The 27,078-nt window shown below is 43.4% G+C and overlaps 1 protein-coding gene across 3 annotated transcripts in view; it reads left to right on the top strand.

Moving 5' to 3' along the window:
- Positions 1-27,078, top strand: part of ACSL5 (acyl-CoA synthetase long chain family member 5) — a 34,987-nt gene that overhangs the window by 2,219 nt on the left and 5,690 nt on the right. The window contains exons 1-17 of one of the 3 annotated variants that reach the window (XM_038758134.1): positions 2,401-2,586; positions 12,003-12,188; positions 13,342-13,450; positions 14,805-14,869; positions 14,971-15,072; positions 16,472-16,571; positions 17,433-17,611; positions 17,985-18,017; positions 18,098-18,149; positions 18,700-18,773; positions 20,037-20,114; positions 20,840-20,974; positions 21,463-21,597; positions 23,923-24,018; positions 24,445-24,517; positions 26,089-26,177; positions 26,503-26,619. In XM_038758134.1, coding sequence (XP_038614062.1) covers positions 12,033-12,188; positions 13,342-13,450; positions 14,805-14,869; positions 14,971-15,072; positions 16,472-16,571; positions 17,433-17,611; positions 17,985-18,017; positions 18,098-18,149; positions 18,700-18,773; positions 20,037-20,114; positions 20,840-20,974; positions 21,463-21,597; positions 23,923-24,018; positions 24,445-24,517; positions 26,089-26,177; positions 26,503-26,619 — 1,593 coding nt within the window. In that variant the 5' untranslated portion in view covers positions 2,401-2,586; positions 12,003-12,032. Of the gene's footprint in view, positions 1-2,400; positions 2,587-9,345; positions 9,482-12,002; positions 12,189-13,341; positions 13,451-14,804; positions 14,870-14,970; positions 15,073-16,471; positions 16,572-17,432; positions 17,612-17,984; positions 18,018-18,097; positions 18,150-18,699; positions 18,774-20,036; positions 20,115-20,839; positions 20,975-21,462; positions 21,598-23,922; positions 24,019-24,444; positions 24,518-26,088; positions 26,178-26,502; positions 26,620-27,078 lie in introns of those variants that run through there. The other 2 variants (XM_038758133.1, XM_038758132.1) reach the window with 2 other exon arrangements.

Genomic DNA, 27,078 nt, shown 5'->3' with positions numbered 1-27,078 from the left:
CTGGCTCTGCCATTTACCTGCTATGTGATTTGGGCAAGTCATTTAACTTCTTTGAGCCTCAGTGATCTCACCTTCAAAATTGAGGATTAGGTACCTGTACTGTCTCTCATTTAACTCTGTGAGCCCCATGTGGGGCCTGATTATCCTGTAACCATCTCAGTGCTTATGTGCTTACTTCACTGCTTGGCAAATAGTAAGCACTTAATACCACATGCACACACACAAACACAAAAAATCAACCAATTCAATAACTCACCCAAACTTCATCCTCGCTAATCTTTCCCGTCACTGTAGGCAACACCACTACCCTCCACCTCACAAGCTCATAAGCTTTCTCATTCAACCCACATATTCAGTCTGTCACCAAATCCTGTCAGTTCTACCTTCACAACATAGCTAAAATGCACCCTTTCCTCTCCATCCACACTGCTGCTGTGCTGATCCAAGCATTTATATCCTGCCAAGACTACAGCATCAACCTTCTCACTGACTACCCCCCACCCCACCGCTGCCCACTTTTCTTGTAGTATTTGTTAAACATTTACTATAAGCCAGGCACTGTTCTAAGCACTGGGGAAGATACAAGCTCATCAGATTGAACACAGTCCACATCCCACATGGAGCTGAGAATATTAATTCCCATTTTACAGAGGAGGTAACTGAGGCACAGAGAAGTGACTTGTTCAAAGTCAACCAGCAGACCAGTGAGCTGGGATTAGAAGCCAGGTCTTTCAGGGTCCCGAGTCTGTGTTCTATCCATTAAGCCACACTGCTTCTCTGGCCACAATGCCTCCTGTCTCTTCCCCACTCCAGTCCTTAATTCACTCTGCTGCCAGAATCATTATTCTTTAAAAAACTCAACTCACCTGTCCCCATTCCTCAAAAACTCCAATGGCTCCACAAACAGAAACTTCTTACCATTAGCTATAAAGTCACCCCCTCCAATCTTGCCTTACTGATTTCCCATTATAATGCAGCCCACATGCTTCACTGCTCCAATGCCAACCTATTCACAATACCTCTATCTAACCGTAGACCCCATGCTCCCTCTGACCTGGAACTCCCTCCCCCTTCAGTTCCCACAAACCTCCACTCTCCTTACCTTCAAAGCCTTATTAAAATCACACCTCCTCCAAAAGGGTTTCACTTCCCCTACTTCCTCTCCTGCATCACCTGTGCACTTTTATCTGGTCCCTTTAAGCCTTTGATATTGAACCCCACAGCACTTAACTATATATCTATAATTGATTTTAGAATCCGTTTCCTCCTCTGGACTGTAAATTTCTTGTGGGCAGGAAACATCTCTACCAGCTCTTGTTATTTTGTGCTCTGCACACAGTAAGTACTCAAATACCAATGATTGATTAGACTGTGGGATAGGGTCTGGATCTGATCTGACTACATTACATCTATCTTGATTAATAATTTAATAAGCACATATAGTGTGCACAGCATTGTCCCAGGCGCTTAGTAGAGTACAACGTAACAGAGTTGGTAGGTCTATTCTTTGCCCAAAATGAGCCCATAAAAAGCCATTAAATAATTACTATTACAATGACAGTCTCAAAGAAAAGGAGTCTTCATTTTCATTTACCTTCCTCTCTCTTCTCTGCTTGCCCATCCAGGTGATTTTGAGTAGCATTCTAGATGCCCCTGGATAAATGCTAGTGATAGGACCCAGAAGTACATTACTCCTACAGGGTCCCAGTGACTCTTTGCTGGGGGCTGCAGTAAAACCTGTGTACTGGTAGTTTTGGGTGAGGTGGGGAGGGAGAATCTTTCAGGGGTTGCGTTTGATGACTTACCTGGCCGTTTGGAGTTAGTAGGATGTAGCCATCAAACTCCAGAGGCTGCTAGAAGTGACGTGGTGGGAGGGGTCAATTATCTTGCACTAAATAGCTCTAGTGCGCTCAGCCGCCTTTTGTGTGGCCCGAGGCAAGCTGCTATTTGGCCCTTCAAAGTTCACCTTCTCTGCTGCATAATCACTGTTTCTCTGCCGTGTAAGGGCCTGGGTGTCTTGATCCCAAAAGAGGTGCATTCATTCATTATTGAGCACTTACTGTGTGCAGTGCTAAGAGCTTTCGGAGAATACAATGCAACAATAAACAGGGTCGCGCACTGAGGAGGGAGCCAGGAGAGGGTGAATCAGAGGTTTAGTTTAGTACTCCAGGCCCTAGTTTTTGGCTGGTGTTTTTTTCTTGGTTGTCTTTTATTTTTTTTAAAAGCCAATTTTGCTCTGACACGATTTTGCTCCTCGTGGTCAGAATGCTTCCACTTTCAGTTGTGACTGGAACCAGGAAGTGAAGTGTGAGTCCTGAAGGGGAAGGGGAAGTCGAATAAGGTATGACCCCTGCACACCACACACACACATACACACACACAAGCACACACGCACACACAAGAATTCAGCTTGAGAGTAGTTGGAGGGAAGAGGCCCGGGAGGTTGTACCTGTTGAGTGGAATGGATATTCTGAGGCTTGGTCATCACTAGTGAAAGACTGCAAGAGAAAGGCGAGTGTGGAACAGGAAGAACCACGAGGAAGGAAGCGAAGGCCAAGAAGCAGCGCAATGTGACTCCCATAAAGGGTAAGGTTAATGACCTGGTGTTCTAATTTTCAGGAGGCATTGGAAGAGTATGGGAAAGGTCAGATAGGTAATCCTGTCGTTCTTTCTCATCCTCCCCTCGGGAGGCTCCTTGATTCCCAGCCTGGTTGTTTAAACAAGATTTATGCTGGAAAGAAACAGCTAGGATGTGCCCAAAGAAAGGGTTTGAGGGCTAGCAACAGACACGAGGCAAAGTCCTTGTCATCAGAATCTTTCTGTGTTGAGTGGATTGTTGCATTCTAGTTTAATATTCCTGCTGAATAAGGTTCACTAATAATTTCCATTGTAAGAGATTCATTCATTCAATTATATTTGAGTGCGTACTCTGTGCAGAACACTTTACAAAGCACTTGGTAGAGTACAATCCAACAATAAAGACACATTCCCTGCCCACAACGAGCTGACAGTCCAGAGAGGGGGAGACAGACAGTAATATATATTTAAAAAATTACACATGTGTACATAAGTGCTGTGGGGCTGGGTGGGGGGAATAAGAGGGGGAGCAAGTCAGGGTGATGGAGAAGAGGAGAGGGGGGTGCTTAGTCAGGGAAGGCTTCCTGGAATAGATGTGCCTTCAGTAAGGCTTTGAAGGGGGGGAAGAATAAACAGTCTGTCGGATTTGAGGCCAGAGGAAGGACATGGTACAGGGGCTGGTGGTGAGATCGAGGCAGAGTGAGAAGACATGTGGGTTACGGGGGAGAAGAGAGGAAAGGAGACGTTTTCCCCAAGCAGTGTCTTTACCTTAACCATATGGGGTAGCTAGAGCCGAACCCTAGGTTTAAACTTTGCTCTAGTGCTCACTTGATTGCCCAATATTTGCTCATTTTGGACCCTTTATGTACACTTGCTTCAGAAATGAACTTTAACCCTCACCAATCTGCACTATGGCGGTAGTCACAGGAGGATGATTCATGAATGAAACCCAATTCACGTTTTGAAAATAAATAAAATATTTTATTTATTTATTTATTTATCCTATTTATTTTATTTTGTTAGTATGTTTGGTTTTGTTCTCTGTCTCCCCCTTTTAGACTGTGAGCTCACTGTTGGGTAGGGACTGTCTCTATATGTTGCCAATTTGTACTTCCCAAGCTCTTAGTACAGTGCTCTGCACATAGTAAGCGCTCAATAAATACGATTGATGATGATGATGATGAAAGGAAGAACTCGAACCTGTGCTGAGTCAAAAGGCCAAGAATGTGAGAAGTGAGGAAACTCGAGGATATGTGTATAGAAGGCTGTGGATCAGAGACTGAGAGGGAAGCTCTTAAAGGCATTCTCAACTTTGCCTCAGCCTTCTAATCTTGTCTTTCAAACTTTTAATAATAATTGTGGAATTGAAGCATTCACTATGTTCCAGTCACTGTACTAAGCGCTGAGCTGGATACAAGCAAATTGGGTTAGACCAGTACAGACCCGTGCCCACATGGGGTTCATGGTCTCAATCCCCATTTTACAGATGAGGGAACTGAGGCACAGAGAAGTTAAGTGATTTGCCCAAGGTCACACAGCAGACAAATAAATGGCAGAGGTGAGATTAGAACCCATGACCTTTTGACTCCCAGGCCTGTACTGTGTCCACTGCATGATGCTGCTTCTTACTGTCTTAGGAAATGGAAGGAGGGAAGAAAAAGAACCCTGATTTATGGAACTGATTCAGAAAGAGCACTAAGACTAGAACATGTAGCAAGTGAGCCCGTTGTTGGGTAGGGACCATCTCTATATGTTGACGACTTGTACTTCCCAAGCACTTAGTAGAGTGCTCTGCACACAGTAAGCGCTCAATAAATACGATTGAATGAATCCAGTGTGAAAGAGAGGCAATATAAAGAAAAATGCAATTTTTAAGGTTGAGGAGGAGTTGTCCCATCAATGCTCTTTCAGCAAATGGCAGAAATGACTCTCCAAAGTTGACAAATAATATTTTGTCATGCACGTACCAATATTTCCTCACAGACAATGTGGCAATACGTTTTATCAACCATTCAATACAGCTACAAAACTATGAGAAATCAGGCCGCAGCCTAAGGCTGCCTTTGCCCTTGAACTCCTGTTGTGGGGAATCAAATGCACAGAAAGTATTTAGGAAAGCATTGGGAATCTGTTTACCAACGTTCCCCACTAAGTCTTAAACGCGATTGGGACCAGCTTTTCAGGCAGGAGAAAATTTTGCAGGCTTGAACTTTGCCCTAATCTGCTGTTTAGTAGAATCCTCTCATCAGTAAACTCCTAGTTTAAACTATGCTATCTCTTTACTCATTGTGTGGGAATTTTGCGGCTAAATAGGCAAAGGAAAGTTAAAGAGACAGTCTTGAAGGAAAGAGGGGTGGCAATAAAGCTGTTCAAGTGGTCTGTAGGCCCCTAACCTTTAACCCAAATAGAAGGGTAGCCATAACCTGGCATCAGGAATTACCAATTTCAGTGCGAAAGTCAGGCTGCAATGACACCTTAATTTCATCTATACAAATCTTAGAAAATAGAGGTGGATCTAAAATGAATTGGAAAGACCTTCGAAAAAAGGACTTTGGCATAAAGTTTGGCCTTTGCACCTTGATTCTGGTGACATGATACCTGACCATTGATCAGCCTAGGTAGAATCAGACTTAAAACTGAGAAGGTAATCGAAATGACTTTCACAATCAATTGCATCATTAAGCTGTTAAAATTGGCCTAACAGCAAAGTCTAGGGTTTTGTCCAGTCTGTCTCTTTACGTGTTCCTGTATCCAATCAGTGCACCCTCAGATAACAAATGTACTTGGTTTCTGTCTGAATTCACTAGCTCAGCAATCTGGAATGGGGAAATCATGTAGTGTGTGTAACAGAAGCAAAGATAGTGTTACAATTCAACTCTAGTTCTTGTAAAAAAAAAAAAGTGGTTTGAGTATGTGTTTCATGGAAAATGACTTTAGAATCAGTCACCATCACTCCCACCCCAAAGAATCATTCAAGAATGTTTGCATGTGTTGGGTTGTGGGTGGGGAGGAGGGGTAGAATGGCCTAATGGATAGAGCATGAGCCGGGGAGTGACAAGGTCATTGGTTCTAATCCAGGCTGCTACTTGTCTGCTGTGTGACCTTGTGCAAGTCACTTAACTTCTCTGTACCTCAGTTCCCTCATCTGTAAAATGGGGATTGAGACTGTGAGGCCCACGTGGCACAGGGACTGTGTCCAAACCGATTTGCTTGTATCCAGCCCAGCGCGTAGTACAGTGCCTGACACATAGTTAAGCGCTTAACAAATACCATGTAAAAAAAAAGTATAGGAGTGTTCTCTGAGACAGTCAAGAGCCTTCCAAGGACATTTCAGAGAAGAGTGAAATCTGATCCCTGAGCTGGATTGGGGAAGGGGCTTAGTGTTTTATATCAGTGGGGGAGAGAGAGGTAATGAGTCTCTCTGCAGGTACCACCAGGCTTCCCTCTCTCTACCCTTTCTCCTCCCAGCCATTTCTTCAACCTGTTGAAATTCCATTTTGCCATTGTCCCTGTCCTGGCTGCATTTGCTATGATTACCAATTCCCCCAGATGATCATCTGGTGGGATAATTAACAAAGGTGGGGAAGTTCTCAAATTCACACATGACTGTATTGCATTTAAGGCTTTTGAGATTTAGCAGTTTCTTGGTAAAATTCACTGTGGCAAAGATGGTGTCTATAGCTGAGGCTGTTTCTTTAGACTTGAGAGAAACAGCGTGGCCTAGTAGAAAATGTGTGGTCTCATAGAGGACCTGGGTTCTAATCCGGACTCTGCCACTTGATTGCTGTGTGACCTTGAGCAAGTCTCTTAACTTCTCTGGGCTTCAGTTTCCTCATATGTAAAACAGAGATTCAGTACTGCTCTCTCTCCTGCTTACAAAGTGAGCCCCATGTGGGATAAGGGACTGTGTCTGACCTGATGATCTTGCTTAGTACAGTACTTAGCACATAGTAAGCACTTAACAAATACCACTATTACTGTTTTGTCGCCTCTCTGTAATGTATTATTGATACCAATCTGGTTATACTGCTCTGAGTGATGTGATGTGTAAAACTGTACAACTCTCCACTCCCTTTTTCAAGTTTCACTTGGGTCCATTTCCTTTGGTTAACTAAACCTCTTGGTTCAAACCATTTGCCTTCCTGCTTACCAGAATATCTGGTCTCTTGAAAGTGCTTTTTAAATTTCTGCCATTTCCGAGTTCAGCTCTGAATGACGGCCCACAACTTTGTGATGGTTTACCAAACGTTGTGTGCAGATAGGCTACCTTTTATTATTCTCCCTTTTAAGCCCCTGTTCTATATAATATTTATAGGTACACAATGAAAGTGTGGCCCAGGTAAGTAGCATTAATAGAAGTGCTTTTGGCCTTGAAAATTACTTGGTTTCAGAAGCCTGAACTTTGAACAATAATAATAATAATGGTATTTGTTAAGCGCTTACAATGTGCAAAGCACTGTTCTAAGCACTGGGGGAGGTTACAAGGTTATCAGGTTGTCCCCGGCGGGGCTCACCGTTTTAATCCCCATTTTACAGATGAGGTAACTGAGGCCCAGAGAAGTTAAGTGACTTGCCCAAAGTCACACAGCTGACAGTTGGCAGAGCAGGGATTTGAACCCATGACCTCTGACTCCAAAGCTCGTGCTCTTTCCACTGAGCCATGCTGCTTCTCCTAGCATTTTTGAGCATGGCATCGTGCCTGGCAACTGGGAAAGTAGAATGGTATTCAGAGTTTCCAGTGGGTAGAGAGTAGAATGGCCTGAGAATAGGGCAGCGTTCTGTTATTAGGTTCTTGGAGCAATAATTCCTTCCCTGGGAATGGCCTTTAAAATGGTGAAGGAGAGAGAGCCCTTGGGGAGCTGGGGAGGTTGCAGAGAGCTTAACACAGGGGAGAGAAGCTTAATAATAATGATAATAATAATGGTGGTATTTGTTAAGTGATTGCTATGTGCCAGGCACTTTATTAGACGCTGGGGTAGATACAAGCAAATTGGGTTAGACACAGTCCCCCTCCCATGTGAGGCCAGTCTTAATCCCCACTTTACAAAGAGGTAAGTGAGGCTCAGAGAATTGAAGTGATTTGCCCAAGATCACACAGCAGACAAGTGGTGGAGTTGGGAATAGAGCCCATGACTTTCTGACTCCTGAGAAAATACAACCCTGGTTTGAGAAGGAACCCTCCTTTCCTGTACATAGCCACCCCTCTCCCAAACTTTACACAAACTTGCAGTAACTGGAATACAAACAAGCAAAATACAACAATAAAACTTGATGCAAAAAAAACCCGTTTTCACACTTGTTGGGATCTCAGGACAGGCTTCTATAAAAGGCAGGAACTACTTAGCTTTTTATTCCAAATACTAGATGAAATTTAATCTCATGACCTAAAACCCTTGGCGAATCCTAAGAGACTGTAAGTCCTGTCATTCAAATCCTGCTAAAGCACAGCTCAGGAAGCTTTTTCTGCTGTCTGTCCAATTTAAGGTACAATGCAGGGAGGAAGTGGAGGTGGGAAGGAAGAAAGAATAATAATAATGGTAGTATTTAAGTGCCAACCAAGTGCAAACAAGTGGCAAAACTGAGATTAGGACCCATGTCCTCCGACTCCCAGGACTGTGCTGTTTCCAGACAGATGGAGTAAAGGGAGTGAAGAGGCACTGATAGAATGTGATTACATCCCCCCTCTAGACTGTAAACTTGTTGTCGGTGGCGACCGTTTCTGTTTATAGTTGTACTCTCCCAAGTGCTTAGTACAATGCTCTGCACACAGTAAGCACTCATGAATGCTGTGAGTTTAATCTGGATCTCATGCAGAGAGTTTTCATTGAAGGATAATTCTTCCCATATTTGTCTATTTCTCTTTGCAGAGAACTAATTATTCTCCAGCCTAGGGCAAGCTATGTGTCAGTCTCAGTTTCAGTCTAGGCTGTCTCCTTCTGGTAGGATGTTGCTATTCGGACCATCAATTTCACTTTAATAAGAATAACTGTGGTATTAGACACTTACTATGTGGCAAGCACTGTGCTAAGAGCTGGATTAGGTACAATACAGTCCTATTAGACAGTCCTTGATCTATAAGGGGCTTATAATTGAAGGGGAAAGGAGAGCAAGTATTGAATCCCCATTTTGCAGATGAGCAAACTGAGGCATAGAGCTGTTAAGTGACTTGTCCAAGGTCATCCAGCAGGCAAGTGGTGGAGCTGGGATTTGAACCAAAGTCTCACTTTGACTTTCCATTAGGCCTTGCTACTTCTTACTTTGCACTCGAACACTCCTTTTTTGTGTAACTACAAATGCAAAATAATGGAAAGAAAATCAAATTTTAAAAAGTGTCTTCCACCCCCCTTCTCTCCAAGCCTGTGTTAGATAGCAATTATAAAACCTTCCCTATTCTCTGAAGTATTCCTGAGTTTGGAAAGCCTTGAAGAGGACTTTTTCTAGAAGATTTCTGTTGCTGAGGAAAACTTGTTATGGGAACTCGGTCACTCTGGTCTCCTTAATTAGCCATTGTCACCTCTGGATGAGTTTGTACTTGTAAGAAAATTGGAAAACCAATTAGACCTGAATGAGCACATAACACTTTCCGGACAACAGGGACCAAGATCTTTTGCTTTTTAAATTAAAATTCAAATCTCATTATTTTGTAGAAACTAAGACATCACTGCTCAAAACAAAAATAACAATCCTGCTGTCCTTCAAAAATGTCAAACCCAATGGTTGAATTTTAATGGTGACCCCCTACCTCTGTTCTTCCTCTCTCCATTCCAGGGCAAGTCTTTACCATTGTCATGGAAGCCTCTATTTAAGAAGCTCATTGCATCAACTTTCTCGTAACTTGAGTGCTTTATAATGTTGATTGTTTCCCCTGCCCCCGCTCATGATTTGCAAGTTCCTTGAGGGTCAGGTCAGTGCCGAGGTTCTGTAGCCTACCCTGTAGGCATTCAATTAAATATTTATTAATGGTAAAAGTGGGTTTATCTAAATCCAATTGACCATGACTGTCATTTGAGTGTTGTGTGTGACACCTGTGCAGAGCTTTTCATTCATTCCTCCCCACTCTTTCCTCCACCATGCTTTCCCAACAATGAACGCCAAAGGGAAAGGACTGAATCTTGTGATCCTACCTTCTAGCCTCAGAACGATATCAGTCATATTTATTGAGTGCTTACTGTGTGCAGAACACTGTACAAAGCAATTGGGAGCATACAGTACAGCAGAGTTGGAGGGCCTGTTTCCCTATATACAGTGCTCTGCACACATTAAGCGCTCAATAAATACGATTGAATATATACTGTAATATTATTTTCCCCTCCCTTCCCCAAGGATGTGTGACATTCTGTGGAATTGGTTAAAGCATCAGAGCATTTTAGTACTAAAGTTTGAAGCTTAACGAATAAGCACATAAAACCAGTGACCAACTGTTTCCTAAGGAAAGTGGCCTGGAATAGTGGATAGAGCACAGGCCTGGGACTCTGAAGGTCATGGGTTCTAATCCCATCTCCACCACTTGTCTGCTGTGTGACCTTGGGCGTGTCACTTCACTTCTCTGGATATCAGTTACCTTATCTGTAAAATGAGGGATAAGACAATGACCCCAGTGTAGGACAGGGACAATATCCATCCTGATTTGCTTGTATCCATCCCAGCACTTAGTACAGTAACTGGCACATAGTAAGCGCTTAACAATTGCAATAGTAATGATAAAGGACAGGTGGCCTTATCCTAGGAAATCAATCAAGTGATCAAACTCCCAAAGTTCAAACAAAACTGCAATCTCTTAAATTTTGCAAGTGACTTTTGCTTCTACTTTTTTGTTCAATCTCAGAGTACCTTATGGTGTTGTAATGCTCATGATAATGATGCAGGAAGCTAATATTCAGCTTTTTGGCAAAAAAAAACCCCTTTATTGGTAAAGTACGTTAAAAACTAGGCCAATACCATTACTTGTCTCAAGATTATGGTGCTATAGTCGTTTTCTTATGTAATTTAGAGTACTGTGCATTTTACTAAACATACTCTTGTCACTTCCCTTGGTTGTGAGTTTCCGTAACACATCTAATCATCCCTTGTCCTTGTGGCTTTTTTCCTCTGTAAATAGGAAGTGCCCTCTTTATTTTGGTCAGGTGACAAGTTAATGGTAAAGTCAGATCACATTTTGTCTTCAAACTACCATCTGAAGAGTGCTGAAAAATGCCCCTTTCTGGCAATAACCTTTCTTAGGTGGGTGAAGTACTCTTAAAGGAGAAAACAGAAAAGTGCCCCAGTAGCTACTGTGCATCACAACTAAGGGACTGCGACTGTGTCCAACCCAATTTGCTTGTATTCACCCTTGCACTTAATACTATATCTGGCACATAGTAAGCGCTTAACAAATGTCACTATTATTATTATTGTTGTTGTTGTTGTTAATAAAAGGTCAAATTGGTTTCCCAAAGCCTATTTTCCCAACCAAGCAGATCTACGATATAATTTATTCACTCATTCAGTCATGTTTATTGAGCACTTACTGTGTGCAGAGCACTGTACTACACTAAGCGCTTGGGAGAGTTCCATGTAACAGTGAACAGACACATTCCCTGCCCATAATGAGCTCACAGTCTAGAGATTTAGCCTCCTGCTTGTCTCTAAACTGTAGTTTAGCAAACTGCCCTCATAGGGCATGTGAGACCAGTGCAATGTGACCCGAAAATGGACAGCAACATCTTATCTCTCATATGAAGTATTTGCATGTTCCCGGCAAATGCGCTGCATGGAGAAAACCTTCAGCCCTTCAGCTCTGTCTCATTTTTCAATGTAGTATGGCATGGAAGGGATTTCAAGAGGTTATCTGGACCATGATCTATTTAAAGCCTCCCTGCATTAATAGCATATCTGGACTGTAGTGCTAGAAATGCATAGGGCACTTAGCCCTGGGTAGGCAGAGTAAGCATATTCATAAACTGCATTATTCATTCATTATGTAAACCATAACATCTAAATCCGATTTTGTAACTGTCAGGTGAGCCCTGCTGCTCTTCAGTGACTTCTTTTGGCTGTGTTGTATTTTAAAATCTCAGGGAGGAAGTTATGAGTCTTAAGTCTGCTGCTTAATCTCCCTCTCTGCTTTCCCTCTTACACGTGCCCATTGCTGTGAACACCAAATTGGTTAGCTGCTTCTATCTGGCCACTCCCCTACAGAAACACACAAAAGCCTTCCTCTCCAAATTGGCTGGAAAATTATTAACCTGTCTGTTTCCTTTTGATCCCTTGTAGGGACACTAGCAAGAGGGAGGAAGAGTTTCGTGCCTTCCAACTTTTTTTTTTTATAGTAAACAGTTGGGAAAAGAGATTGGCTCCCGTACATTCCAACCCAGAATTTTCTCTTCGCTGGAGAAGTAAGGAAGCAAATGACTGTTTCCTCCAATTCCTTTCATTTCTTTGTTTAGGTCTGAATTTCCTGCTACAGCTCCACGAAGATGATTTTTATCTTCAACTTCTTGTTTTCTCCACTTCCCACTCCGGCCCTGATTGGTCTTCTGACATTGGGAGCTACGGTTTTCCTGTGGCTGATTAACAAACCCAAAGCCGTCCTGCCTCCTATTGACCTGAGCAAGCAGTCAGTAGGAATTCAGGTAATTCTGATGTGGCTTTTGACTAGGCCCCAACTAGGTCTGGCAATGGAGCAGTACTAATTTGCAAAACTAAGAACTGTACTTTGGGATGGCAGTTCTGAGGCCAAAGGTTATTAGCTTTTCAAAACAGCAAATAACTGTTATCGGGAATGGTTCAAATTTCCTTCTAAATGAAAGGGACACTCACAGTCGGTGTGGAATGAATATCAGGGTCTAAATGACTCAGGCACACCATAAAATTCAGGTTGCTAGGTTAACTTAAATGTGTTCACTGTGTATCCAGGGGAGGGAGTTGGGAGAAGGTACTTTTAACTGCGCTCTCAAATGGAACACTTTTCCAGGGATGCCATTTGTAATAAACTGTTCTGGGCACTGAGGAAATGGGGAAGGGAGGGAGACAGGAAAGGGTGGCAATTTCCCCCCAAAAGTTTGAAAACTATATCCATAACTCGGTGAATCAGTCCCCTTTTGCCATGTGGGAGGTAAACAAAGTTTCAGTAAACCTAAACTACACGATGTTGAGGATGGAGAGAGGGGGCAGAGAGTGTCAGAGTAATGGTGTTTATTGAACACCAACTAGGGCTGTGCACTACGTGATTGGAAGCACAACAGAAACACATGACATGTAGATTTTGCGAGTCACCCCCAGAGAGATGTGGAGAGATGAGATTCCCTAAAAGAATGGGTGTGGAGGGAGAAGATTGAGGGACCCAGTACAGAGCTTGGTGGGAAACTAATGGGTAAAGGATGATAGGTAGATTAGGAGCCAGCAAAGGAAACAGAAGGAGTGCTCAGAAAAGTAGTAGAACTAGAAAGTACCGGGCTGGCAAAACTACAATTAGAAAGTGTCCTCAGGAGAAGCTGGCAAAGAGGTCAAAGAGGTTGAAGACAAGAGGTAGATAGAAGATAATCCAGTTGGATGATCCTCGTCCCACATGGGGCACACAGTCTGAGAAGTGAGAGGCAATGGGCCAAGAGGGGATAGAGTCAAAGAGCAGGCAGGAGGGCAGTGGTGGGGCATTGGGCATTGTGAATTTCAGGAGGAGGTTAAAGGTTTGGAATGGTGCGCTGTGGGAAGAGAGAGGGACCTGACAGATGAATATCCATTTTTCTATGAGTGTTTGCTTCGTCTAAATTAGGTCTTTCAATCTAGGGAGGTGCCCGGAGAGGAGCCCTACAAAAAGAACCACAGCTTCTCTCCTATTACTATGACGATGCCCGAACGATATATGAGGTCTTTCAGAGAGGACTTCGTGTGTCTGGTGAGCTCCCATTATCAACTTAGTTTGTCTCTGACCCCCAAAATGTGCCACTGTTTTGCATGTTCTTGTACCACTTTGACCTGTTCCTTTCTAACCCTGCATTAACAAATCTAGAAAACTGACAGAAAAGAAGTGTTACATCTGAGGCTGCATTTACACTCTCATTTCACAAACATCACTCAGTGAGCACTTTCCCTCCCTATTTCTCTGTCATCGTTTTTCTAATTGCTCTTTCGATAAATTAGTCATGTGAGTGCCAGCTACTCCCTCTACCCGTTTTTGTTTTGTTTTATCAAGTAGAGGTCCCCCCAACCCTTGCATCCAAGATTTTACAGTCAAACAATGGTATTTGCAGAGCACTGTATCAGACGCTTGGGAGAGTACAGTATAACCGAGTAGACATAATCCCTTCCCTGAAGGTTCTTACAATTTAGCAAAATAGTTAGAATTACAGAAATAGCCCCTTCTAAAGATAAATATCTTCAAGAATGCCTTATTGAGGAAAAAATATCTCCCCTCCTAAAATTAAATACCGCTTTCAGAATCGTTCCAGTACTGAGATTAAACACATCTATAGCAATGCTATCCTCCACTCACTAAAAACAGCTCTACTTCAAAAACAAAATAACAAACCTCACCTTCTTACTTCTCTGTTCAAAGTCAAAGTGGCATATAGGACAAGGTAAGTGCATATAATACTTCGTATCCAGGAAAACTTATGAATAAACCTGATATCTTAAATCTATATAATTTCTCTCCTCCGGCTTTATTTCTGCCACTCATTTTCTTTTTCAAGTCTTTTTCATGCATTTTTCTGTAGAATGTTGAGCAAGGCAGGACTGAGGCCAACACTCTGTGAGGTCTCCTCAGACTTTTCCCCCAGGCACCTATGCTAAAAAGATTGGTTATTCTCCTCATCCCTTCCTTCCCTTTCATTTAAGTATCAAAAGCTCACCTGCCAGCCTGTAACACTTCTAGTAGTCATAGGCTTCCTTTTGATTGGCTTTCTTCCTTTCATTTGCTTCCCCTGTATTTTGTGAACAGTAGCTCTTGGATTTCTCTGACTTTTTTTTTTTCCAAGGTTTCTAGCCAGGTAATGAACTTCAATTTTTATGATATCTCTGCCTCAGCAATCAAACCTAGTGAGAATCAAAAGAAATGTTGACCTGTTTTTAGATAATGGTCTATCAAGGTTCATGATTCTAAATAATAGCATCAGTCTTTCTGTATCTTTTGAAATGGTGGATGAAGTAGAGTCCGTTCTGCTAAGGCTGGTTATTCTCTTCATACCTTTCTTTCCCCAAACCAAAGTCCAAGTAACTAAAACTGCTTTTCCCATTTGCTTTATTTTCAGATAATGGACCCTGCTTGGGATTCAGGAAGCCCAAACAGCCATACAGATGGCTGTCTTACAAACAGGTAAGCCGTGTGTTATTGGATCCTGGGAGGAGTTTGTTTTTCCTCTTAAAGTTATTGTTGGTGTGATGGCTTAACACGTCTTTTGACGTCTCCCTTTGTAGGTAGCTGATCGAGCGGAATACTTGGGTTCATGTCTCCTGCACAGAGGCTGCAAGCCGTCACCGGACCAGTTTGTTGGCATCTTCGCTCAGAACCGGCCAGAGGTAATGAGTGAGAGAGGAACAAAGGAAGTAATCTGGCATTACTAAATATAAATTCTGCACTCGGGTGTGGGTCAAAATACAAGAGTGACCTGAGATAATACCCTCTCTCAAATGGCCTTGGCTGTAAAAAGGAAACCAGGCAGCCTCTCCTTGGATATCCAGTTGGAATTTGGAGTTACCATCAAAGGATGTTATTTCATAAAGAATCTGTCCTCCCAGAGCTTTTACAGTGAGTGGTAGTGTAAGTTTTTTATTCTGGTGAATAAGGTGTCAACTTTAAGAATTCAGAATGGGGGGAATTATTAACTGCCTGAGTCTAGTTTGCAGTGATCTTCCAGGAGGAGACAGTTCTATCAGCGTGCTAATGGGTTCAACATGTGCATGTTTAACAGATCTCTCTTCCTGCTGGGAGCTGCTTTCTAGGAATTTGGGAAGGGGGGGGGGGGGGAAACTAGCCTTGCATATAACCTTGGATCAGTAGAGAGTGTTTATGTGCTTCATGAATGATAGTCTGGACAAGGTATACAGAAAGGGAATAGCAAACTGGGTATGATTATCTGCAGGGCTTTGTTTAGGGGTCAGCATCGGTTAAAAACTGTGACTTATGAAACACTTAGCAACAGAATGAAACTTTCTTCGAAGCAAAAAGCAAAACCCCCAAACTAACACCATTTCCTAGTATTTATAGAAAGGTTGCTGTGAGAATGCTTTTGTTATCTCTGGAGAGAGAATTTTAAATTTAGAAGCAAGACAAACTCCTAGGCGGTTTGGTAGTCCACACTTCTAGGACCATCCAATGACTGTCTGTAAGCAGAAGGCATTCACAGTGAGGAAAGAGAAGTCCTTCTTTCAGTATGCAATACTCCTGAACATACTTAACCTGACCTGACCTAGTACTGTGCTACTATGTTCTATGTGGGCCGGGAACATGTCTACAAACTCTATTTTGTACTCTCCCAAGTGCTTAGTACAGTGCTCTTCACTCAGTAAATACAACTGATTGATATGCTGTCTTGTAAACTATAGCCACCACTGAGAGAGGTCCCAGGAGAAGCAGCATGGACTGGTGGAAAGAGCATGGGCCTGGGATACAGGATACCTGGGTTCTAATCCCTGCTCTGCCACTTGTCTGCTGTGTGACTCTATCTCGGTTCCCTCCTCTGTAAAATGGGTATTACAAACCTGTTCTCCCTCCCACTTAGACTGTGAGCCCCATGTGGGATGGGAACTATATCTGACCTGTTCATCTTGTGTCTACTCCAACATTGGCTCACAGAAAATGTCTAACAAATGCAATTATTATTATTCCCTTGCTTCACTGTATTCAGAAACTGTGGGTAAACTTCGAAGAGCTTGTCTTCCACACTGCCTTACCATGATATTGCTTTGCTTTGTGCAGTGGATCATTTCAGAGCTTGCCTGCTACACATACTCAATGGTTGCTGTTCCCCTGTATGACACGCTGGGACCCGAGGCCATCATTTACATTGTTAACAAAGGTAAAACTATCCCACGCAGCCTTGATTCTATTTGGGCAATATTGAATAGGTCCAAGACAAGAGCACAACACAAATTCATTACACTGTTTGTCGAAGCAGTGTGGCCTAGTGGGTAGAGCACAGGCCTGGGAGTCAGAAGGAGCTGGGTTCGAATTCTGGCTCCAACACTTGTCTGCTGTGTGACCTTGGGCAAATCACTGAAATTCTCTATGCCTCAATTACCTCAACTGTAAAATGGGGATTAAGGCGGCGAGCCCCAGATGGAACATGGAATCTGGTTACCTTGTGTCTACCTCAGCACTGGGAATAATGCCTTGCACAAAGTAAGCACTTAACAAATATTATAAAAGAAAAGAGAAGCAACCTGCCTAGTATCGCACTAATGTACTTTCTAGGAAATCCCCAAGAGTTTAATATTTGCAGGAATATTTGTTTCTAAGTCCTAAATTTTAGCTATAAGACTTTCAGAGAAGGTGAGTGATTAGATAATTGTATGGAATGGGCTCAGTTCAAGAAATACTCAATTTTTCTGGAAGCAACTACATAGCTCCCTGCAAATTCTTCATCAATGGTTCCAGGCAGTTTTGCACCAAAAGCAGATTGTCTACCTTATTCATAATCTTCAGGAAGGCGACCCCTACATCCCCCAAAATGAAAGGAAAAGCTGCTTACTTCAATTCGTGGTCTTATTTGTGGAATCTTCCATGTTTCAGCGCACTAATTTAGCTCTGCTCTTCAGATGTGGCTTGCAGATAGACTCTCCACCAATTCCACTCCTATTTAGAGTCTTAACCTTAATAATCTCACAGGATATCTGCTAAAGTGTGCCTTTCAGTAAAAAGTGCCGGTCCTCTCCCACAGCTGATATTGCCACAGTGATCTGTGACAATTCTCAAAAGGCAACAATTCTGCTAGAGAACTTTGAGAAAGGACTAACCCCTGGACTGAAGCTGATCATTCTGATGGATCCCTTTGATGAAGAACTGAAAGCTAGAGGGAAGAAGCTTGAAATTGAGCTCTTATCCCTGTCTGATGCAGAGGTAAAGTAGTTGGCGGGAAGACTCATCCATTTGTCAGCTAAATCACAAATCCTTCTGCAATTCCTAAATTGTTGAAGGGGAAGAAAAGCATTAGGAGATAGGGCTGTAGTTACTCACTCGCATCCTTGGAACAATGTTACCTCTTGTGTGGACTCCTACCCCCCTACCTTGTCATCTTTCTTTCCTGTTCCCTTCCTCCACCATTACACTCCCTCACCGTACCACTCTGAAGGGAGGAAACGAGGCTGCAGCTTTTCTCTGCCATAAACTTGTATTTGGGGGAGGATGTTGGGTAGACTAGTAAACACATCTTAAGAGGCAAAATGGTGTTCCCCTTACCTAACATCCTTGCAATTTTTTTTTTTTTACACAGCTTCTGGGCAAAGAGAACTTCAAAAAACCTGTGGTAAGTTGCTTTCTAAAACACCAATGTAATGTTCAATCCTCAAAACCTGTAGGCTTCAACATTTATGTTTTTCTTTCCAGCCTCCCAAGCCTAAGGATCTTTGTCTTATCTGCTTCACCAGTGGAACGACAGGTTGGCCCAAAAGCGTTTTCAAAAATGAATACTTGAAAATAGAAGAAGTAGTTTTACTGACAATCTGCATCCAGCAGTCTCTTTGTGTTCACCTATGATGCAGTTTGTTCCATTAGTTGGACGGAATCCTGATGTCTGAAAACTCCCATTATTGACTATATTAACATCTTTGCACATAGTAAGCGCTTAATAAATGCCATCATAACCAATTCATTCATTCAGTAGTATTTATTGAGCACTTACTGTGTGCAGAGTACTGTACTAAGCACTTAGGAAGTACAAATCGCCAAGATATGAATGATATTTATTAGGCACTTACTGTGGACAGAGCACTGTATTAATGCTTGGGAGAGTACAATGCAATACTGTTGGTAGAAATGATTCCTGCCCACAAGGAGCTTACAGATTAGACGGGGACCTTATTTCCACTGTGGCAATGACACACAATGCTTGGAGGGATTCTTTTGAATTTGGGGCAAGAAGGACAGCTGGTGTCTCCTGGTGCTGATATTCTTTGTTTCAAATCTTCACTGCCTCTCCTTTCTCCTAGGGTACCCCAAAGGTGCCATGCTGACCCATGAAAACATCGTTGCAAATTCAGCTGCTTTTATCCACTGCGTTGAGGTCAGTGACATAGTGGTTGCATTTCCAACTGAGTCAACATGAATCCTGTCCCCACAGATGTGGTGATAAGGGTCTAGGCATTCCCTCCCTACCTTCTCCGGTGGGGAAGAGTAACACAGGGGAGGGAGAGAGGGAACCTGTAGCACAGGAACAGTGCAGGAAAGTGGGTCTGGAGGCCAGTGAGTTATGTTCTGAACAATGAAAACACCTTCCTGGGAGCATCAGTGTAACAACTGAACACTGGAACAAATTGAAATTCTTCTGCCCCTTCTCACTGGATCCACCTGAGCACAGCAGGGCCCTTCCTTAATACTACTTATTGGCAAATGAAGGCAATTTGAAGATAGTCACATTAGCGCAGTTCAGTGGAAAGGGCCCAGGCTTTGGAGTCAGACGTAATGGGTTCAAATCCCGGCTCCTCCAACTGTCAACTGTGTGACTTTGGGCAAGTAACTTAACTTCCCTGGACCTCAGTTACCTCATCTGTAAAATGAGGATTAAGACTTTGAGCCCCCCGTTGGACAATCTGATCACCTTGTAACTTCCCCAGCGCTTATAACAGTGCTTTGCACATAGTAAGTGCTTCATAAATGCCATTATTATTATTATTATTTAAATTATTTGTGAGGAGGGGAAACATGAAGTGAAGATTTTTTTCTTTCCTTGCTTTGGCATCTAGCTAGCAAGTCTAGAGGAATTCACATTGAATTGAGCCTAATGCAGACCCTGAGGGCCTGGAAGAAATAAGTTTGTCTAAAAAAACAGGCTGTGGTCTAATAATTCTGAGTAAACAGGACACTGTTTAGCTCATTCATTCAGTCGTATTTATTGAGTGCCTACTGTGTGCAGAGCACTGTACTAAGCGCTTGGAAAGTACCACTCGCAGCGCTCTCAGCCTGCATTCCTCTAGATTACTAATCTTTGGTGCCATTGGAAGCATGATTGCTGTGGACCTGAGGGTGGAAGGAATTAGTAAAACTGAAAGACAAATAATTTTGGGTGGGAAATAGGGTGTGCAGATTTTACTGCAGACATAAACCTTTAATCAATCAATAGCATTTGAGCACATACTGTGTGCAAAGCCCGTATTTAGGGCTTGGGAGAATACAATAGAATTGGTAAACAAGATACCCACCCTCAAGAAGTTTACAATCTAATAGGATAGACAGATGCTAAATTTAAATTACAGGTAGGAGGAAGCAAAGGAGTAGAAAGATATTTATAGAAGTGCAAAATGCTTATATGTTTCTCCTTCATTTGTAGAACACATTTGTACCCTCACCTAATGATGTTACAATTTCCTACCTTCCTCTGGCTCATATGTTTGAGAGAGTTGTGCAGGTAAGTACAGTCCTAGCTGCAACAGATTTGCCTTTCGTATAGGCTAGGTTAGGCTAGCATCTCCCACTTCTTAGGGGCCCTGAGGAGACAAGGAGTGAAATTAGAGCAGGGAATTAACAATTGCGACTGAGAAAGGAATAGAAAGGATTGCTGGGTCCTGGGATCCAGCTATTTGAGAGAATCAAAGAGATGATTTAGGTCTGAGATGGTTTGGACGTATGCATCTGGGCCTTGAAGGAGAGAAACCTAAATGGCCCCGCTTTAGTTACTACTACTACTACTAAATACTTGTGGAATCCTCCTCCATATACTATTCATAGGAGGCTTGGGAATTCACTATTAGTTTTTAGAAGAATTAGTAATTAGGGAACAGCTCAGCATACAGTTTTCCTAGTGGTAACCCAGTGGTGTCCATCTTCTGCCAATTTCAGTCCTTGCAATACCTATCTCTAACCTTTGAGGGAATTGGAGAAAGAAGTTACCAACCCTCAGTTCTTCTCAACTATTCAGACAGATGTTGTAAACCAGTTGTGACCTCTTATCCAGGCGGGTGTTGGGCATTCCCATCTGCTCTTCTGTCCTCTCCATTCAGAAAAATGGATGCCTTGTGTACAAGGCAGGTCCTAATACTTTCCATGCTTTCATGCCACATACTTGGTGACTGTAGTCCTTTTGGCATACAGCACTGGGAGGATTAAAAGCTTGCTTCCGCATTCTTTGTCTAGACGGTTGTGTACTGCTGTGGTGCAAAGGTGGGGTTTTTCCAAGGTGATATTCGACTCCTCACAGAAGATATGAAAGCTCTGAAGCCGACAGTCTTTCCAGTGGTGCCTCGACTACTCAACAGAGTCTATGATAAGGTACAATTTCCTTCTTGAGTGAAGTCAAGGTTTCATAGCCTGGGACATGCCCCTAGGACAGGATAAAGTCCGTTTCATTCATTCAGTTGTATTTATTGAGCACTTACCGTGTGCAGAGCACTGCACTAAGTGCTTGGGAAGTACAAGTTGGCAACATATAGAGATGGTCCCTACCCAACAGTGGGCTCACAGTCTAGAAGGGGGAGACAGAGAACAAAACAAAACATACCTTCTCCCTCCTCTCTGTCCTTGAGCAAAGTTGAGCACAGTAAGAAAGAAGAAGGTGTGTCTCTGGACCCCTGCTAAATTCTGCTCACTTGTTGGTTATGTATTTTTTCCCCAGTGTCTTTTGGGGTACAGCTGAGTGGCCTGTATTTAGTTCCTCTCAAGCCCCGTTCCCTGTTTTTTTGTAACACTACTTCCTCTCAGGGTTTTGGGTTTTACCAGTGTTTCTGGTATCCCAACTAACTGGACACATTCTCCTTCAGGTTCAAAGTGAAGCAAAGACTCCACTCAAGAAGTTCTTGTTGAACTTGGCCATTTCCAGAAAGTTCAGTGAAATTAAACAGGGAATTGTTCGGCGTGACAGTATCTGGGACAAGCTGATCTTTAACAAAGTCCAGGTATGCTTTGAACTTGTCTTTGCATCTGCCCTTGGTGGGCCTCGGATAATAGACTTTCAGGAAGTGCCAGTTGTAGTGTGAAGTCTTTGCCGGCACAATGCTCAGGAATAGGCACGAAGTAGGGTTAAGGATCAGGGAGAGGCATATCCAGGGCTTCTTGTTTGGCAAACTAAAGTTCAGGGCTCTGACCAACCAGGTCCTGAGCTGACTTCTAGATTCACAGCATTTGAGCCTGACCTGAGGTCTAATTGTGACCTAGCAAGGAGGAGTCCCAGCTTTGTTTCTAAGAAATATTGCTGCCCATATAATAATAATAATTATGGTACTTAAGCACTTACTATGTACCGAGCACCATTCTAAAGCCCTGGGATTGATACAATTTAATCAGGTTGGACACAGTCCCTGCCCTACATGGGGCTCACACTCTTAATCCCCATCTTACAGATAAGGTAACTGAGGCCCAGAGATATTAAGTGACTTGCCCAAGGTCACACAGCAGAAGTGTGGTGGAGTTGGGATTAGAACCCAGGTCTGTCCACTAAGGCACACTGCTCATGGGGACCATGAAACCGAAGGCACAAAGCCAAATTTAATCCCAAATTGGAGGGGGATGAGGGAGTGTTAGGGGAGTCTTCATCCACCTTGAACCTGGCTAGGCATTCCCTCAGAGGCTAATCTACAGACTGAGCATTGTTTACTGCTAATTAGACTTGCAGGTGAACAGAGCATACCGAACACTCTGTTCTGGGAAGGGAAAGAAGCTCATTCTTTCCTTCTCCTTATTCCTCCCTCCCAATTGAGGCAGGGAGTTAAACTAGTTAGAGACCCCATTACCCATTTCTGCCTCTGTACCTCCCAGTGTGCCCTGCACACAGCACTTACTCAAAGACTGGTGGTGGTAAGGGACATTTTCTCTGACTTACTAGATAAGGTTTTATCTAGGGAGTTAGGATCACGCCCTGAAATCGCCCCTCCTGAGAAATGTGAGCCCTCAGAGAGCTCACCATCTCCTGTGGGACATGAGATGCCTACAATTAAACTATATGTGTAAATGCAAGACATTTGAAACAGTACAAAAAAAAATGTGCACCAGGAGCCTGGACACGAGGCATTCAGAGGATCTAGTGGTGCTGGTGTCGATAGTTTGATGATGGTATTTATGAAGAGCCTACTCTGTCCCAAACATTGTGCAAAAAGTCGGGGGGGTGGGTGGGTGGATATTCTGACTCTGTCCCTGTCCCCCACAGTCCACAGAACTATATGTGACCAGAGCTACATAATGCAGGGGAGAAACCTGAAGAAGCAGCGTGGCTCAGTGGAAAGAGCGCGGGCTTTGGAGTCAGAGGTCATGGGTTCAAATCCCGGCTCCACCACTTGTCAGCTTTGTGACTTTGGACAAGTCACTTAACTTCTCAGTGCCTCAGTTCCCTCATCTGTAAAATGGGGACTAAGACTGTGAGCCCCCCGTGGGACAACCTGATCACTTTGTAACCTCCCCAGCACTTAGAACAGTGCTTTGCACATAGTAAACGCTTAATAAATGCCATTATTATTATTATTATTGTTATTATAATGAGAGATCTAGTAGAAAGCTGAATGGAATAATGAGTGTGATGTTATGAGTGCAAGGAACTGCAGACTTGGCAGCAGTAGATAGCATGAACTAGGGTGATGAGAGTGGTTAAGGGGGTGTCAGTTGATGAAGAACCCTGAGGGCCGTGCTCAAGTTTCAAGTTGATGTGTGTGCAAACAAGGTGCCATTGGAAGCTTTTGAGGAGGGAAAGAGACACGACTAGTCTTCTTAACCTAGAAGAAAATTCTTGCTGATGAGTAGGAGAGGCTAGAGGCAGGAAGACCAGGAGCAATTGCAGTAATCTAGACCTTTGAACGTAGGAGTGAATGCAAAGGAGCATTTCCATGACATGTTTCTTTGGCACACGTGTCAACTGTATCACCTGCTTAGTTTGCTTCATTCTGGATCGACCTGCTGTGAAGTCGTGGGTACATAGTTGTGTTTAGTAGGGGTGAGGACTCTAATTCACCAGTGTTTTGAGTGGTACTGTGTGCAGAGCATGCTGGGGGCTACACACAGGGGCAGAAATGGGGTCTCCAAGTAGTTCCCTGCTTAAACTGGGAGGGAGGAATACGGAGAAGGGAAGAGTGAACTTCTTCCCTTTTCAGGGACTGAGTGTTTGAGTAAGCTCCATTCACCTGCATCTGCAAGAAAACATCCAGGCCAGAAATAAATATTGAGCCCTGGTCCTATCCACTGTGCCCTACAGCTTTGAAATCCCCACCAAATTAGCCTGTCTTTCCCTTTAACAGGAAACCTTGGGTGGGAATGTCCGCATAATGGTAACCGGAGCCGCGCCGATATCCTCTCCTGTCCTGGTGTTCTTCAGAGCAGCATTGGGCTGCCCGGTAAGTTCACCCTGCTGAAGCCACTTACCTTCCTAGATCCTCCCGCCTTCCTCGGGGGGACTGTTGAGAGGACTGTACTGGCCATTACTTGTGGAGGAGAAATGGGAGGGATGGACCAGCCTTCCTTCTCTCTCCCTTTCTCCAATGTGAAACATTTAAAGGGAACAAAAGATTAGCAGTTAATGTTTTATCGGGGCAATGGAGGAAACCCTGGGTCTTGTAGTGGCTAACAGAAAAGATCAAATATTCAGGGTATTTATCCATGAGGCACTTTGTTCATACTGTCATGGTTTTGAACTGAGATGTTAGTTCTGAGAGGCTCCTGCTCCTGCTCAGAATGGCATAAGATAATTTGGGAAGCCCACATTTCTGGTAAGAACAGGCTCTGGAATCTGCAAATGTGAAAGTCCTCAATGCTTTCTCCAGGTATTTGAAGCTTATGGTCAGACTGAATGCACAGCTGGTTGCACTTTCTCATCACCTGGGGACTGGACAACAGGTATGGCTCCTCTAAATAATAATGATGGTATTTAATAAGTGCCAGGCACTGGGGCAGGGACAAGATCAGATCAGATTGGGCATAGTCCACATGAGGTTTATAGTCCATGAAGGAGAGAGAACAGGTATCTTGTCCCCAGTTTATAGATGTGGAAACTGAAGTGCAGGGTATTAAGTGACTTACTCAATTCACAAAACATTAGGCGAGTGGCAGAGCTAGGGCTGGAATCCAGGTCTCTCAACTCCCAGTGCTCTGGTCTTCTACTAGACCACACTGCCTCCCTCTTCCCTCAAGGGGATGTAGGGTTCTTGGCATTCTTGTGCCGGGAGGGTGTCAAACACAGTATTGACCACAGCTGCTGCCAGTGTTCCCACTGTCTCTTCTTTTCCACTGATTGGACAAGAAGATCGTCTCTGTGAACAGGGAGAGCCAGAATGGAGTTTTCTCAGTGTTCTCTTCTCCTCAGTCCTCTTCTGGTCACTTCTGGATTTGTATATCTCATGAAAGAGCAGCAGGGTTTTATTTTGGGGATTGTAAACTCCTTGAGTGCAGAGGCCATAGCTCTTAATCTTTTTTTTTTTTTAATGGTAATTGTTAAGCGTTTACTATGTGCCAGGCACTGTCCTAAGCCCTGGGGCAGATACAAAGTAACCAGGTTGGATGTAGTCCATGTCCCCAATAGGGCTCACTGTCTTACTCCCTATTTTACAGATGAGGTAACTGAGGCCCAGAGAAGTGAAGTGACTTGCCCAGGATCACACAGTAGACAAGTGGCCCAACCAGGATTAGAACCCAGGTCCTTCTGACTCTCAGGCCTGTGTCCTGAGCAGCTCTTCTAGGCTCCTTGTGGGTAGGGCAGCAGTGGGTAACTGGTGAACCCACCTGGAACAGTGCTTTCATTCTTCCATGGGTTGAATAATATCGGCAGTTTCTACTTACGGGCACAGCCAGCTGACTAGAAGATATTAAGCACTGACCCAGCAAACAGCAATACACTAAGAAGGTGGGATTTGTACAGTCTTTTGCCATCAGGGCAGAGGGAGATGAACAATAAAGATGCAGTCCACAGGAAATGTGCAATTGTATTACACATTAGAGTTAGGGTTTAAGAGCTGCCTCTTTCCCATTGCTCCATTGATATTCTATTTTTCCCACTGCCCAACTTTTTTTATTTTAAGGTATTCAAGCACTTTCGATGTGTCAATTACCTTTTTAAATGCTAGGGTAGATAGAATTTAATCAGAGTGGTCAGTCGGACTTAGAGTTCACAGTCTAAGTAGGAGAGAGAGAACTGGTATTTAATTTCCAGTTTACAGATGAAGCACAGAGAAGTTAAGTGACTTGCCCGAGGTCACACAGCAGGCAGTTTGCAGAGCCAGGATTAGTCCTCTGACTCCCAGGGTCTGTGCCCTTTTCACTAGTTCGTGCTGTGTTTCAATGGCATGCCTTGCGTTAATAATAGATTGTACCCGGAGAGCCTGGTCTGCACTATGAAAGGAAGCAATTAATCTCCCAGCTTCATCTTCTTCCAGAGAGAAAGTGGAACAGATAATGTTTCTGGTCTATTTCAGGGCACGTCGGGGCTCCTCTTGGTTGCAATGATGTGAAGCTTGAAGACGTAGTTGACATGAACTACTTTTCAGTCAATGGTGAAGGCGAAGTAAGTTCATTCATTCATTTGTACTTGAGTGCTAACTGTGTGTCCAGAGCACTGTACGAAGTGTTTGGGAGAGTACAATGCAACAATAAACAGTCACATTACCTGCCCACAATGGGCAGAGTGGGGAAGACAGACATCAATACAAATAAATAAAATTACAGCTATGTACATAAGTGTTGTGGGGATGGGAGTGGGGAAGAGCCAAGGGAACAAGTGAGAGCGATGCAGAAGAGAGTGGGAAATGAAGAAAAGTTGGTGATGGAACAGGGGGAAAAAGAAGAATAAATTGGTGGGAAATTTCTAACTTGTGTCATCTTGCATCCAGATCTGTATTAAAGGCACCAACGTCTTTAAAGGCTACCTGAAGGATCCTGAGAAGACTGCAGAAACTCTTGATTCCGATGGCTGGCTTCACACCGGAGACATTGGGAGATGGTTGCCTGTGGGTATCTTGGGCTCCTCTTGGTTAAAGTGTCTTTTTGGGACAAACGTGAGGGAAATTTAGGGCTCATACAGTGAAGGCAAATATAGTAACTATTCAAATCTGCCTTCTCTCTACAGTCAAGAGATGAGTATTCGAGTAAGGTTGAGCAGGGTGTTCAAAACTAAACTCAATCAGGTCATAGAAACAGAAAATTAAAGACTAGTAATACCTAAGGAAAACCATTGCTGAGATGATTCTCTGTTCCTGATGGCTCATTCATTCATATTTATTGAGCACTTACTATGTGCAAAGCACTGTACTAAGCATTTGGGTGAGTATCGATCCTAATTTCAAAGCACTAAGAGATTTGCAATCCCCTGAGGAGAACCAATTAGTTCAGGCAAGTGAAGTCTAAAATTGAGCTCCTCAATAGCAAAGTTCCTGCCACAGCAAGCAAGTGCGTGTCCATATCATGGT

The sequence above is a fragment of the Tachyglossus aculeatus genome, chromosome 16 (assembly GCF_015852505.1).
Source record: "Tachyglossus aculeatus isolate mTacAcu1 chromosome 16, mTacAcu1.pri, whole genome shotgun sequence".
NCBI classification, from domain to species: domain Eukaryota; kingdom Metazoa; phylum Chordata; class Mammalia; order Monotremata; family Tachyglossidae; genus Tachyglossus; species Tachyglossus aculeatus.
Note: the sequence above shows the minus strand (reverse complement) of the source record. Positions and strands in the feature narration are given on the sequence as shown.